Source organism: Megascapheus bottae, chromosome 7 (assembly GCF_031878675.1).
Source record: "Megascapheus bottae isolate mThoBot1 chromosome 7, mThoBot2.hap1, whole genome shotgun sequence".
NCBI lineage: Eukaryota > Metazoa > Chordata > Mammalia > Rodentia > Geomyidae > Megascapheus > Megascapheus bottae.
In genome coordinates this window covers 57871248-57884502 of record NC_143515.1, presented here as the reverse complement: position 1 = coordinate 57884502, position 13255 = coordinate 57871248, and the positions used below count along the sequence as shown (strand labels likewise).

General features: G+C 42.2%; 1 protein-coding gene across 6 annotated transcripts in view; it reads right to left on the bottom strand.

Moving 5' to 3' along the window:
• The window catches only part of Cdkl4 (cyclin dependent kinase like 4), a 52467-nt gene that overhangs the window by 38517 nt on the left and 695 nt on the right, over positions 1-13255 (bottom strand). For 4 of the 6 annotated variants that reach the window (XM_090337087.1, XM_090337090.1, XM_090337091.1 and 1 more), the window contains exons 1-2: positions 13003-13104; positions 3393-3612 (exon numbers count right to left, since the gene is read on the bottom strand). In XM_090337087.1, the coding sequence (XP_090193213.1) occupies positions 3393-3560 (168 nt within the window). In that variant the 5' untranslated portion in view covers positions 3561-3612; positions 13003-13104. Of the gene's footprint in view, positions 1-3392; positions 3613-12709; positions 12933-13002; positions 13105-13255 lie in introns of those variants that run through there. The other 2 variants (XM_090337088.1, XM_090337089.1) reach the window with 2 other exon arrangements.

The following is a 13255-nucleotide window of genomic DNA, read 5'->3' as shown; positions in this document are numbered from 1 at the left end:
AAGTCATAGGTGCCCAGCTAGACCCCATGCTTACATTTCATTTACTGCCCCTTTGGATGTGACAAGGATGCTATAATGGGATTGTAAAATGAGACTGTCCTGAACAAACCAGGATATATGATCTCTCCTATTTATAGCTCATTTTCTTTGTTGTTCTCCCAGCACAGTTGACAAAGCAGCTTTCTAATCCCATTTACACAGAAAGATATATGGGAAGAACAGGATTTTTATATAGTAGGAGCTCAATATATATTTGCTGGTCCTGTATCCAATAGAGTGTCTAGGTACATATAGGACCCCCACTCCATGTCTCTGTGTTAGTATCTATAAAAATGCTTTGACTGAAAAATGAAAAAAGAAACAAAACAAAAGTCATCCTACAACTATGAGCCTGCTGCTCACCAGTTCGGAAAATGAGAATAGATTGCATATTAAAAATGTTACCCTTGGGCCGGGAGTTTGGCCTAGTGGTAAGAATGCTTGCCTAGTATGCATGAAGACCTAGGTTTGATTCCTTGGTACCACATACATAGAAAAAAGCTGGAAGTGTTGATATGGCTCAAGTGGTATAGCTCTATCCTTGAGAAAAATGTCCAAGGACAGTGCTCAGGTCCTGAGTTCAAGCCCTACAACTAGCGGAAAGAAAAAAATGTTACCTAGCTGGGCTCTGGTGGTAAATTCCTGATCTTAGGAGGCTGAGATCTGAGGATCATGGTTTGAAGCCAGCCTTGGTAGGAAAGTCCATGAGACTCCTATCTTCAATTAACCGGGAGAAAACAGGAAGTGGAGCTGTGGCTTAAAGTGGTAGAGTGATAGTCGTGAGGAAAAAGCTCAGGGACAGTGCCTAGGCCCTGAGTTCAAGCCCCATAACAGACAAGAGACAAAAAACAAAAGAGTCCCCAACCAAGTTGCTTTCTAAGTACCCTAGTGTCTGAAAGAGCATAAAGGTCAAAGAATGAAAGATCTTATGGGTCACATAGGTGACTCAGCTGCTTTGTGTTTTGTCACAATCACAGCACAGAAAGGAAAGGATTCAGAGACACTACATAGTCCAATTAATGTCCGTGTTTAACCCGGTCAAATCTCTGGGTAGGTCAGATTTTTATACCTGCTTTGAAAATGGAGCTCACTTAGTCCAGAAACAATGACTGTCTAAAGTAAAACAGTGTAAGGAGACAAAAATCACTAAGTGGGAGCCATGATGAGGGGAAAGTCCATTTATCATAGAAACAATGTGTTCTGAGTTTGCACGGTGCAATGTGCCAAAAGCAGGATAGTACATATTGTGAGACCCATCTCCAGAGACCAAGCTGAGCTCATATTCAAATCTGGAAAGTTGTAACCCACAAGGGCCTGTTTGAGCAATCACATTACTTGAAGACTATGGAGGGAGAGAGGAAAAAGGTGAAAACATAACTTCATTAGAAAACAATACGGTGTGGCCTAGTGGTAGCGTGCTTGCCTAGTATACATAAAACTCTGGGTTCGATTCCCTGTTACCACATACACAGAAAAAGCCAAAAGTGGTGCTGTGGCTCAAGAGGCAGTGTGCTAGCCTTGAAAATGCCCAAGGAGAGTGTCCAGGCCCTGAGTTCAGGCCCCAGGACCGGCAACTCCCCCCCAAAACAAACAAACAAAACAAAAAACAATACTGCTTGATGCAGACACACCCTGTAGCTTAGCCCAGTGATAGAGTTGGGTAGCTCACTACAGCCCTCTGCTGACTGACATAAGAATTAACTTTTTATTATGAGGGATGTGCTGAGAACTAGTAAATTGTATTTTAAACAAAATGTTATAATGTATTGATGAGAAAACTTGCTTCAGATGATACTTGTAAAAGAGAAATAGCATACAATTATCCTCTTTCTAAACCACATTCCCAAGGTTTTCTAAGAAGGTTGAGCTAAGCATCAGTGGCTCATGCTTGTGATCACTAGCTACCCCTAAGGTAGCTGAGATCTGGAGAATCAGGTTTAAGGCTAGCCTACGTAGAGAAGTCTGTGAGTCTACTTCTAAAATAGCCAGCAAAAAGCTGTGATTGATGGGTGACTCAAGTGGTAGAGTGCCTGCCAAGCAAGCAAGTGGAGCAAGAGTGAGGCCCTGAGTTCAAAGCTCAGTACCAACCCCCCCCAAAAAACAATAAAAAGGGGAAGTTTGGTTATGCATTCTTGAAATCACATGGTCTTAATAGCCAATGTGTGGTCCACCCACCAGAACTAGTTAGAAATGCAGAGTCTCAGGGCCAACACCAGACCCAACCCACCTCCAAACTGCATTTCAACAAGATCCCCAACAGAATCCAATGCAAGCGGATGCTGGAGAAACAATGGTCTAGGCCTTATCATTCTAAAATGGTCAGAGTTTTAGGCTAGGAAAAAAAATTCACTGGTGGCTTATAAATCTTGTGAGTCTAATTCTATCAAGTAACAACAAAAACAAAAGACTTCATGTTAAAAACTATGTTTGTCCCTAAGCCACAGTAAATGTATCTAAGAACCATAAAAGAACCTAAGGGATGTTCAGGCTAGGACAAACCAATACCCATCCATGCATGGGGGCACTGCTGCTATGGCTCCTTTTGTGTTGGGTTGTCACTGTCTCCAGCCTGCCTGCCTGCTTTCCTTTCTCCTTCCCTCCTTCCCTTCCTTCCTCCCCTACCCCTTCCCTCCTTCTCCTCCTCGTCTTCTTTTGCCAGTCTTGGGCTTGAACTCTGAGCCTCTTTGTGTTCAAAGATAATGCTCTATCACATAAGCCACAGTGGCACTTCTGGCTTTTTCTGAGTAGTTAATTAGAGATGAGTCTCGTGGGAGGGGGAGAAGGAAGGACGTGGGAGTATGGGCTAATGGTAGAGTACTTGCCTCGCATGCCGAAAACCCTGGGTTTGATTCAATGGTGCCATATACATAGAAAAAGCCAGAAGTGCCAAGTGGCTTAAGTGGTAGAGCACTAGTCCTGAGGGAAAAAAAAGGCTCAAGACCCAAGACTGGGAAAAACAGACAAACAAAAGACTCTCATGGGCTTTTCTGCCCAGCCCGGTTTTGAACCTGAACCTCAGATCTCAGCTTCTTGGTTTATTGTGTGTGTACATTGCGGGGAAGGGGGCGGCAATAGTCACAGGTAAGAGGAAGAAATTATTAGGGTTAGGAGATTAGTAAAGTGTAAATATTTACCAACCAGAATGGAAGTACTTCAATATGTTAACCATCTACAGTTACACCCCAAATATCAGATTAACACACCAGAGTGGCCAAAGTCCAAAATGAAGTATGAACAACTTATTGCCAAAAATAACTTAAATGCAGTGGAATATGACTTTAAAATGTTCTGTAATTTTAGCATATGTCTTTCACTCAATGCCTTGGCCATCTACAGTTAGAAAATTAACCTACCTTCAACATACGTATCTCTCTTAGTGCTATTTTCTTAACAACAGGATCATCTTCGGACTCCACAAATTTTTTTATAGCTACTACTTGTCCAGAGGCTTTGTTTCGGCATTTGAATACAACTCCATAGGACCCTTCTCCAATCTTAGCTAGTTTTTCATACTTTTCCATTCTAGTTAAAGTAACTTAAATGATTATATTGACTTGCAGTATAAAGATATACCTGGAAAAGAAGAATGATTTACCTTAATCAAATTATAACAAACATTCTCCAATTTGTCTGGGGTGCTAAACTTTATTTCCACTGAGTAATTTTAAGTCCACTTAAAAATACTTGGGGCTAGGAACGTGGTTAAGTGGTAGAGTGCTTGCCTGGCATGCACAAAGCCCTGGGTTTGATTCCTCAGTACCACATAAACAGAAGAAGCCGGACGTGGTACTGTGGCTCAAGTGGTAGAGTGCTAGCTTTGAGCAAAAGAAGCCTCAGGGACAATACCCAGATCCTGAGTTCAAGCCTCAGGACTGGAAAAAACAAACAAACAAACAAACAAACAAACTTGGATGTGGGTTGGCAGCAGTGTTAGAGGGCTTACCTAGTAGAAAGTGTGAGGCCAAGTTTGAACCCCAGTACTTTAAAAAAAAATTATATTTTGCTGCTTAAGCAAGTACATGATTGTTACTTTTTTAGTTTTATGCAGTTCTTCATATATCACAAAGATTTGACATATTATTTTACTTTTTGTTTTGGTAGTATTGGATTTTAACTTATGGCCTCATACTAAGCAGGCATTTATTTGGGCCATTCCCCAGTTTTTTGTTTGTTTGTTTTGCTTTGATGATTTTCCTGATAGGATCTTCCACTTTTTGTGCAGGATCAGTTGCAGACCTCTTATCACTTCCTTCCCTCCTACCTGGGATTAAAAGCATGAACCACCACACCCCATTTCTCCCCCTCAAATTATTTCTCATAACAAGTCTATGTTTAGTGCTGTTAAATTAAAAAAATGTTATGGAAAGTTATTTAATCTATTGGTTTCATTATCTCAAGTAACTCATTCAAATAGAAGACTATAAAATGTAGGTGAAGGGACACTGCATTCTATTGAGTATGTTCTTTATCTTTTCCTTCCTAATTCATATAAACACCACAATGAATAAGACATGATACGAAGACCTATACTTCCACCTGGTGGAAAGAAGCAAGAGAAAAATGTGGGCTGATGGGACATTAAGAATCTTTTCAGAACCCCATTTGCTGCTCTTCGCTTTTATTTATGTTACTGACAGTGCACAGAAGAGGGGGGTAGATTTCTATTCTTCCAGAGTGCTCTCATATACATATGACCTTTAGGGGAGTGCTGACTGACTTCTCTGTTTTGCATCAACTGACCTTGATTATTTTTGTGATTAGGTTATATATCAAATGATGGATAAAGCCAATGTAATGAGTAGGTTAGGAATTAAAAATAAACATTTTTGTCTCAAAGATCCCACCTATTTATTTAGCAGACACTTGTGGGCACAATCTAATAGAAATACACTACCCGGCACTTAAAAGAATATTGCTCTGTTTAGATATCATCTGCACCAGTCAACTGGTTAGTTAACAAGCTTAGGGAACATCTACATTCATGGGCAGAATCATCTCAAGATTGGGACACTGTAAATCAAATGCCTTTTCTTCTTTCTTCTTTCTCTTCCTATCAAAGTTTATAAGCATGCTTTACATTCCACCTAAATGATCTGTCAATACACATGTAGAGGAGACTGAAAGACAGTCAAGGACAGTGGCTGTCATCTGCCTGATAGCTTCTTACAGCTTACACTAAGCTAGAGGAATCAACCAAAGAAATACAACCACAAATTTTATATATATCTTCACTCCAAGAGGAAAAGAGCGAACTCTACAAAGTTAAATCTCTATAGAGATTTCTCTAGAGATCCCAGAGGAAACCTCTGCACAAAGACAAGAGATGCTAGGTACCAGGCTCACCCTTGTAATCATAGCTATTCAGAGATCTGAGGATCATGGCTCAAAGCCAGCTAAGCAGGTTAGTCCAAAAGACTCCTCTTATCCCACACCTCCCCACCCCTTGCTCCCTGCCCCCCTCCCCCCTAAGAAAGCTTAAAATGGAGCTGTTGAATCAAGTGGTAGAGCATTAAACTTGAGCAAAAAAGCTGAGGGACACTACCCAGACCCTGAATTCAAGGCCCAGGACCAGCACATACTAACACATGTAGTACACAAGAGACCAGGAGATCTAGAAAGCAAGTAAGAGTAAAGAGGGGCCTAAGAAAACTTCCACATGCATGGCAGACAGAGGCCAGGCCATGGAGGTGACAGTCAAGTGTGGCATCACTCCTGAAAGGAAGAGAAGGAAGAGACTCCTATTAGAAATTCGAGGTGAAAGGAAAAAGAAGGGAGCCAGAAGAGAAACATCTCCCACCCCCTCACTATTATATTATCTAACTCAGTCTTCTGGGCTTTCAAATCACCACTATGAAAGATAGAGAAGGGAATGAAGATGAACAGTCTCAGAAATCTGTGGGAAAAAGTCATCCATGAGGATACAGACTAATCAGTCTCCTAAAAGAGGATAGGAACTTTTCTTTCTTTCCCCAACCCCCTCCCCGTTCTGGAACTTGAACCCTGGGTTTGGGCACTGTCCCTGGATTTTTTTAACCTCAAGGTTAGTGCTCTACATTTAAGTCACAGTAGTAGTAGTTGGAGACAAGAGTCTCATGGACTTATAGACTTTCCTGCCCTAACTGGCTCTGAATCAAAATCCTCAGATCTCAGCTTCCTGAGTAGCTAGGTTTATGACCAGGTGCCACTAGTGCCTGATGAGTCAAAATTTTTTGATGAAATAAGTGGTCCAATTTTCCCTCAAATTAATGAAAAACACTGTTATACATTTATAAAGCTCAAAAATTCCAAGCAGGAAAACAATGAGATTCATACTTTGACATATCAAGACAAATGACAGAAAACCAAAGACAAAAGAGGATGCCTTGAAAACAGCATAAGAAAACCAATCACATGCAAGAAAACAATATGCTTTGGGTGACACTTCATCAGAAAATCAATAGAAAGCCTTGGTGCAGTGGCTCAGGTCTATAATCCTAGCTACTTAGGAGGGTGAGATCTGAGGATAGAGGTTCAAAGCCAGCCTAGGCACTAAAGAACTTGAGACTCTTATCTCCAATTAATCATTAGAAAATGGCAAGTGGGGCTGTGGCTCAAGGGGTAGGGTGGTAGCCTTGAGCTGAAGAGTTCAAGAACTGTGCCCAGGCCCAGAGTTCAAGTCCCATGTCTCTCAAAAAAAAAAAAAAAGGTGAAGAAGAAGAAGAGGAGGAGGAGGAAAAAGAAGAAGAAGAAAAAGACATAAAATTATTCAAATTAGAACTACCCTCCAGAAATTTTTAAAAATTCAAAGAGAGGGGCCAGGAGTTTGGCCTAGAGGTAGAGTGCCTGCCTAGCATGCACGAAGACCCAGGTTCGATTCCTCGGTACCACATACATAGAAAAAGGCTGGAAGTGGTGCTGTGGCTCAAGTGGCAGAGTGCTAGCCTTGAGAAAAGCCCAAGAACAGTGCTCAGGCCCTGAGCTCAAGCCTTGGACTGGTAAAAAAAAAAAATTCAAAGAGAACATTTACTATAAACAACTTTTTACAAACAAACTGTTAAATTGCCTGGAACAATGCCTAGACATAAAAGACCAAAATGAACTCAACAAACAGAAAAATCTGACTATGCCTATTAACAAGTAAAAAATTGAATTGATTAAAAATCTACTCTTAAAGGGCTGGGAGTTTGACCTAGGGGTAGAGTGTCTGTCTAGCATGCACGAAGACCTGGGTTTGATTCCTTGGTACCACATATATAGAAAAAAGCCAGAAGTGGTGCTGTGGCTCAAGTGGTAGAGTTCCAGCCTTGTGAAAACCTAAGGACAGTGCTCAGGCCCTGAGCCCAAGCCCAGGACTGGCAAAAAAAAAAAAAAATCTACTCAAAGTAAAACCCAGGATTTGATGGCTTCACAGGTGAATACTACTAAATATCACACAAATACCAATGCTTTACAAACTTTTCCAAAAAACAGAAGAGGATGGAACATTTCTCATGTTTTTATATGAGGCACCCTGATAAGCCAAGCAAGTCTGGCATGGTGGCTCACGCCTGTACTCCTAGCTTCTCAGGAGGATCTCAGTTCAAAGACAGCCTGAGCACTAAAGTCCACGAGACACTTACCTCCAATTAAACTCAAGAAAACAGGAAGTGGGGCTTGGCTCAAGGGGTAGGGTGATAGCCTTGAGCTGAAGAGCTCAGAGACAGTGCCCAGGCTGAGTTCAAGCCCCATTACCCACCAAAAAAAAAAAAAAAAGAAAAAAAAGAATTACAGGTTCATGCCTACAATCCTAGCTAATCAGTAGGCTGAGATCTGAGAATCACAGGTCAAAGCCAGACTGGAAAGAAAGTCTATAAGACTCTTTATTTCCAATTAACCAGCCAAAAGCTGGAAGTGGAGCAGTGGCTCAAGTGGTAGAGTGCATTGAGTGACAAAGCTAACAAGTAGCACCTAGGTCCTGAGTTCAAGTACCAGTACTGGGACGGATGGACACATCCCAAAACACACACACACACACACACACTCACTCACAGCAAAAGAAGAGGTTATCTCAGCAGACATAGAAAGCGAAAGCATTTAAGAGAACTTATTCATGCTAAATACCTCAATAAACCTTGGATAGAAGGCAATTTCTTAAAGGCACTGTTAAGAAACCTTAGAGCTAACATCATGTTGAAATGTGAAAGACTGTTTCCCCTCATTTGGAGAAATATATCTTCTTTCATTCTTTTTTTTTGGGGGGGGGGTTGGGTGGGTACTGGGGTTTGAACTCAAGACTTGTGCTTGTTAAACCCTTTACCATTAAACTAGATCTGCATCTTTTTTTTTTTTTAAGACAGTAGTAGTCTATCTCATAAATAGCCAGTTTTCCTGCCTAGGTACAGTTTTGACCTATGAATTTGCCATTGTGGCTAGGGTCACAGACATGAACCAACATAGCTTTTTTTTTTTTTTTTTTTTTTTTTTTTGTGATGGAGTCTCATGGACTTTCTTCTGCCACTGGCATCTGGCTCCCCAATGGGCTTTTTAAAACAAGCAAGCAAGAAAACAAACAAACAGAACATGAGGCCAGGAGTGTGGTTTAGTGGTTAGTGTTACCTAGCATGCCTTGGGTTGGATTCTTTGGTACCACATACACAGAAAATGCTGAAGTGGTGCTGTGGCTCAAGTGTAGAGCACTAGCCTTGAGAAAGCTCAAGGACAGTGCCCAGACCCTGAGTTCAAGCCCTAGAACTGGAAAAAAATTAGAATACAAGATCGAGAAGAAAGTAGTTGACAGGATGAACTTCACATGTATATAGAAACACACAAAAAGATGAACAACCACAAAACTAGAGTTACCTTGAATTAGATTTTACTATTTATTATAGATAAGTGGAATGTGTGGTATTGGCATAAAGATGAATATATACATCAATGGAACATATCAGTAAATGAAAAAATAAAGCCCTGGGCTGGGATTGTGGCTTAGTGGTAGAGTGCTTGCCTAGCATGCATGAAGCCCTGGGTTCAATTCCTCAGTACCACATACACAGAAAAAGCCAGAAGTGATGCCCTGTGGCTCTAGTGGTACACAGCACTAGCCCTGAGCAAAAGAAATCCAGGGACAGCTGGGTGCAGTGGCTCACGCCTGTAATCCTAGCTAATTAGGAGGCTGAGATCTGAGAACTGAGGTTGAAGGCCAGCCACTATACACCCACCACAAGAAAATGAAAATCCAGATGACTACAAATGCAAGTGCTGGTAACTATGTGTGAAAATTAGAACTTTCCCCCTCCCCCCTATTGGTACTGGTGCTTGTATTCAGAGCCTGGGCACTGTCACTGAGCTTTTATGCTCAAGGCTTATGGCTCTACCACTTGAGCCATAAGCTCTACCTTCATTTTTTAAATTTTTGGTTGTTAATTGGAGGTAAGTCTCATGAACCTTCCCACATGGTCTGGCTTCAAACAGATATCCTCAGATCAGCCTCTTGAATGGCTATTGGGGCCTGGCTAGTTGTAAGAGTACAAAGGGACAATTATTCATCCTAGTGTTATTCACAGGTGCATCAAACTGAAAACAATCTAAATTTAATTAGCTGCTGAATGGATAAAGAAAAGGTAATCCAGGCAATTAAATATTATTGGGCAAAAAAAAGGAATAAATTACTGGTTTATGCTGTAAAGGTAGATGACTTTTGTGAAAAGAAGAAAAAGAGCTAGGCATGGTGGTACATATTTATCATGTACTTATCTCTTTCTCACCATGGAGGCTGGCTTGAGAGGACTATTAATTTTTAGCCTGGCTTAAATAGCAAGACTGTCGCAAAAGAATGAAAAAGGATAAACAAAGTACCTCAACAGGTAAGCAACACTCCAAATCAAATCCATAAAAAAAGGTCACAACCAAAAAACTCCAGTGAACGAAAGAAACGCAATGCCCATTCATACTGCAGGATTCTATACACATGAAGTTTCCAGAAAAAGCGTATATGCTCTGGGGACAAAACATGTCCTTTGTGTTCTGTGCAAAAATGCCAAAACAGAATCTAGTTATGAAGAAACAATGGACATAGACAAACAAGTTAATTTACAAAATAAATTGGCCTGTATTCTAGAAATGTCAAGGTCATAGAAGACAAAGATCAAAACACTGTCCTAGGCCAAAGGAAACTAAAACCCAAATGCAAAAAAAGATTCTGAACTGGACTGTGAAATGAAGAAAATTATCAAGTTTATTACTGGAAAATCTGGCAAAATTCAAACATTGTCTATTAAGTTCCTCAGTATTTTCAATTGTGGTGTTAAAAGTACTAGTTCTTAGGAAATACATGCCAAAATATTTAATGGTTAAAGGGATCATGATGCTGGCAACCAATTCTCAGATGGCATTTAAAATTAATATGTATATGCACATATACACACATCTGTATACACATAGGCACATGTATGTATAGATGCATATATTTATGTACATATGTATTTAGTTATTTACATGCGTACATATATTATACACATATATATGCATGTATATATACTACATATGTGTACATATATACATATGTATATATGGAAATATATAGAAATGATAACAAATGGATAATAATAACACTGAGCTGAGATATATGGCAATTCATTTGACTACTCTTACAAGTATTAATAAAAAAGCTCTAGCCTTGAGAAAAGTTCAAGGACAGTGCCCAGGCCCTGAGTTCAAGCCCTAACTGGCCAAAAAAAAAAAAGCTATCTTAACTGTCTTATTTAATTTCTTTCTTTATATTTTTTCCACTGTATACCCAAAGCATACTTTTTCAAAAATGTTTCATGAGGTGCAGGGAGTGTGGCTTAGTGGTAGAATGTCTGCCTACCATGCATGAAGCCCCGGGTTCGATTCCTTGGTACCATATACACAGAAAATCCTGGAAGTAGTGCTATGGCTCAAGTGGTAGAGTGCTACCCTTGAGAAAGCTCAAGGATAGCACCTATGCCCTGAGTTCAAGCCCCAGGACTGATCAAAACAAAACAAAACAAGTTTCATGACCTCTAAGGCAACAGAATAAAGTTCAAACTTTAGTGTGGTACGTACAGTCTTTCTGCCTGCCCCTAATTTACCTTTCCAGTTTCATCTCTCAGATTCTTCTCCAAGTTTGTTCAATCTCCAAGGATGTTTATACTATAGCCTGAAATGTCTGACCCTGAAATATCTTAATTTGTTACACTTCAACTCAAATGTCTTTTCTGCTTGTCCTTTCCTAATCCTCAAGATAGGCTTTTTCTTGATATTAACAACTTGCCCTTGTACTGTTTTTAAAACATCATCTGTCATACCATACTTGCATTGTTGGTCCACTGTCCAGCATACAGTAAGCTTCAAGTCCTAGCATAGGTTTATTTTCTAACTTTTCCACCTCCCTGGAAATTGTCCTTGAGCTTTCTGGTGGTTAATGGGTCATGGGGCTTGAACTCTGCGTAGGTGCTGTCCCTGAGCTCTTCAGCTCAAGGCTACTGGGCCTACCCTGGAGCCAAGCCCTCACTTCTTGTTTTGTAAAGGTTAATTGGGAATAAGAATCTCAGGTCCTTTTGTGCCAGGGTGGCTCTGAACCTTGATCCTCAGATCTTAGCCTCCTGAGTCGTTGGGATTACAGGCGCATCTATAATTCATTTTGTGTTTATTTCATTTTGTCTTTTATCCTATTCATATGCTTTATATTTCTGATGTTTCAGATATTAAACCACGAGCTGGCTGGCTGCACAGACTTTCTTGCCTCGACAGGCTTCAAACCAAGATCCTTAGATCTCAGTCTCCTGAGTAGATAGGATTACAGTTATCAGGTACTGTTCCACTTTTTCAAGTCACAGTAGTACATGGTATTTGAAGAATATTAAATGGTGATAGTGGTTGGTAGGGAACAGATGCAACTGGTTGAAAATGTTTTTCACAATTATCAAAGACCTTCAAATCTATGTACATGTACACAGATGACCTCAAAACTTCCAAAGTATTTGACTCTCAAGCCAATGAGTTCTGTGAACAAATGCAAAGGCAGATAGAGATTTGGATCTTTTGGTGATTATGAAGGGACAGAAAGACATACATACATGCAGGCTGAGAGGTAAGTAGATATCTGAAGGGATCTCAAGTCTCTGTATATTAAATTTATTTGTAGAGTTAAGAGTTTTTGAAATGATGCATATAAATAGCAAACACTTGATGGTGTGTATGTGTGAAAGGGGTGGAGAGGAGAGGGAGGAGAGAGGGATGGAGGGAGAGAGGTGGGGGGGGGGAAAGAAATATTCTATCCCAAATCCTGTGGAATTAAGACTAAGGTATACACAAAGAGAAGGAAAAGAAAATTAAGACAGAGGGAGCGAGTAGTAGAGAAAAGGAGTGCTTTTTTTCTTTTCTCCTAACTCAAAAGGTGTTAGGAAACTGGGCAGTGACTTTAGGAGTCATGGGGAGAAAGAAGAGATTTTCCAAGACCAGACCAGCACCCCAGGGACTCTGCGGGCTGAAGTCACCCTGCTCTGCTGTTCTTCCTGCGTACCACGAAACCAGAAGTGTATTTAGTAACACTTGGGAAAATGGGCGACGCAGAGTAAGCGCGGTGGAGAAGCACGCACACTGCTGCCAGCGAGGCCCGGCTGGGCGCTGCGGCCCTCGGAGGGCCAGAAGCCCGGAGCCCGCAGGGCCAGGGCGCACCGGGGCACCTCACCTGCGCACGCGCCCTCCGCGAGAGTGGACTAAACCCCCGCACTTCGGGACCCCGGGCCTCAGCCTGCCCTCGGCGACATGTCCTGTCCGTCCGGTCAGTCGGTGTCGGGCACCCGGTGCGACCCAGGTTCCCGACCCCTGACCCCCGCACGGGTGCCCGGCTGCGCCCCTCGGCTGGGGCGGCTGCTCCTCTCCCCTCAGGGTGTTCCTCTCGACCCACGCCCAGGGCTCTTCGCCCCGACCCTGCTCTCTCTGCGGACCCCAGCCCGCCCCCGCTGCCGAACCCGCACTCACGGCACGGCTGGGAAGGCGGTGACGCAGCGTGGAGCCTCCGGGACTCGAGGCCGCGCGGGTCACTGCGAGACAGCGACTCCTCGGAGGGCGGAACCGCGGAGGCGTTGCCCGGGCAACCGGGACGCTGACGCCAGGCAGCTCAGGGCCGCTTCCGGGCGGGGAGTCGGGCGCCGCCGGGGCGCACGAGGCGCGACCCCTGACCCCTGACCGCCGGCGTAAAGGGCCGACGTCAGCCCTCCCCGCGGACCTGCGG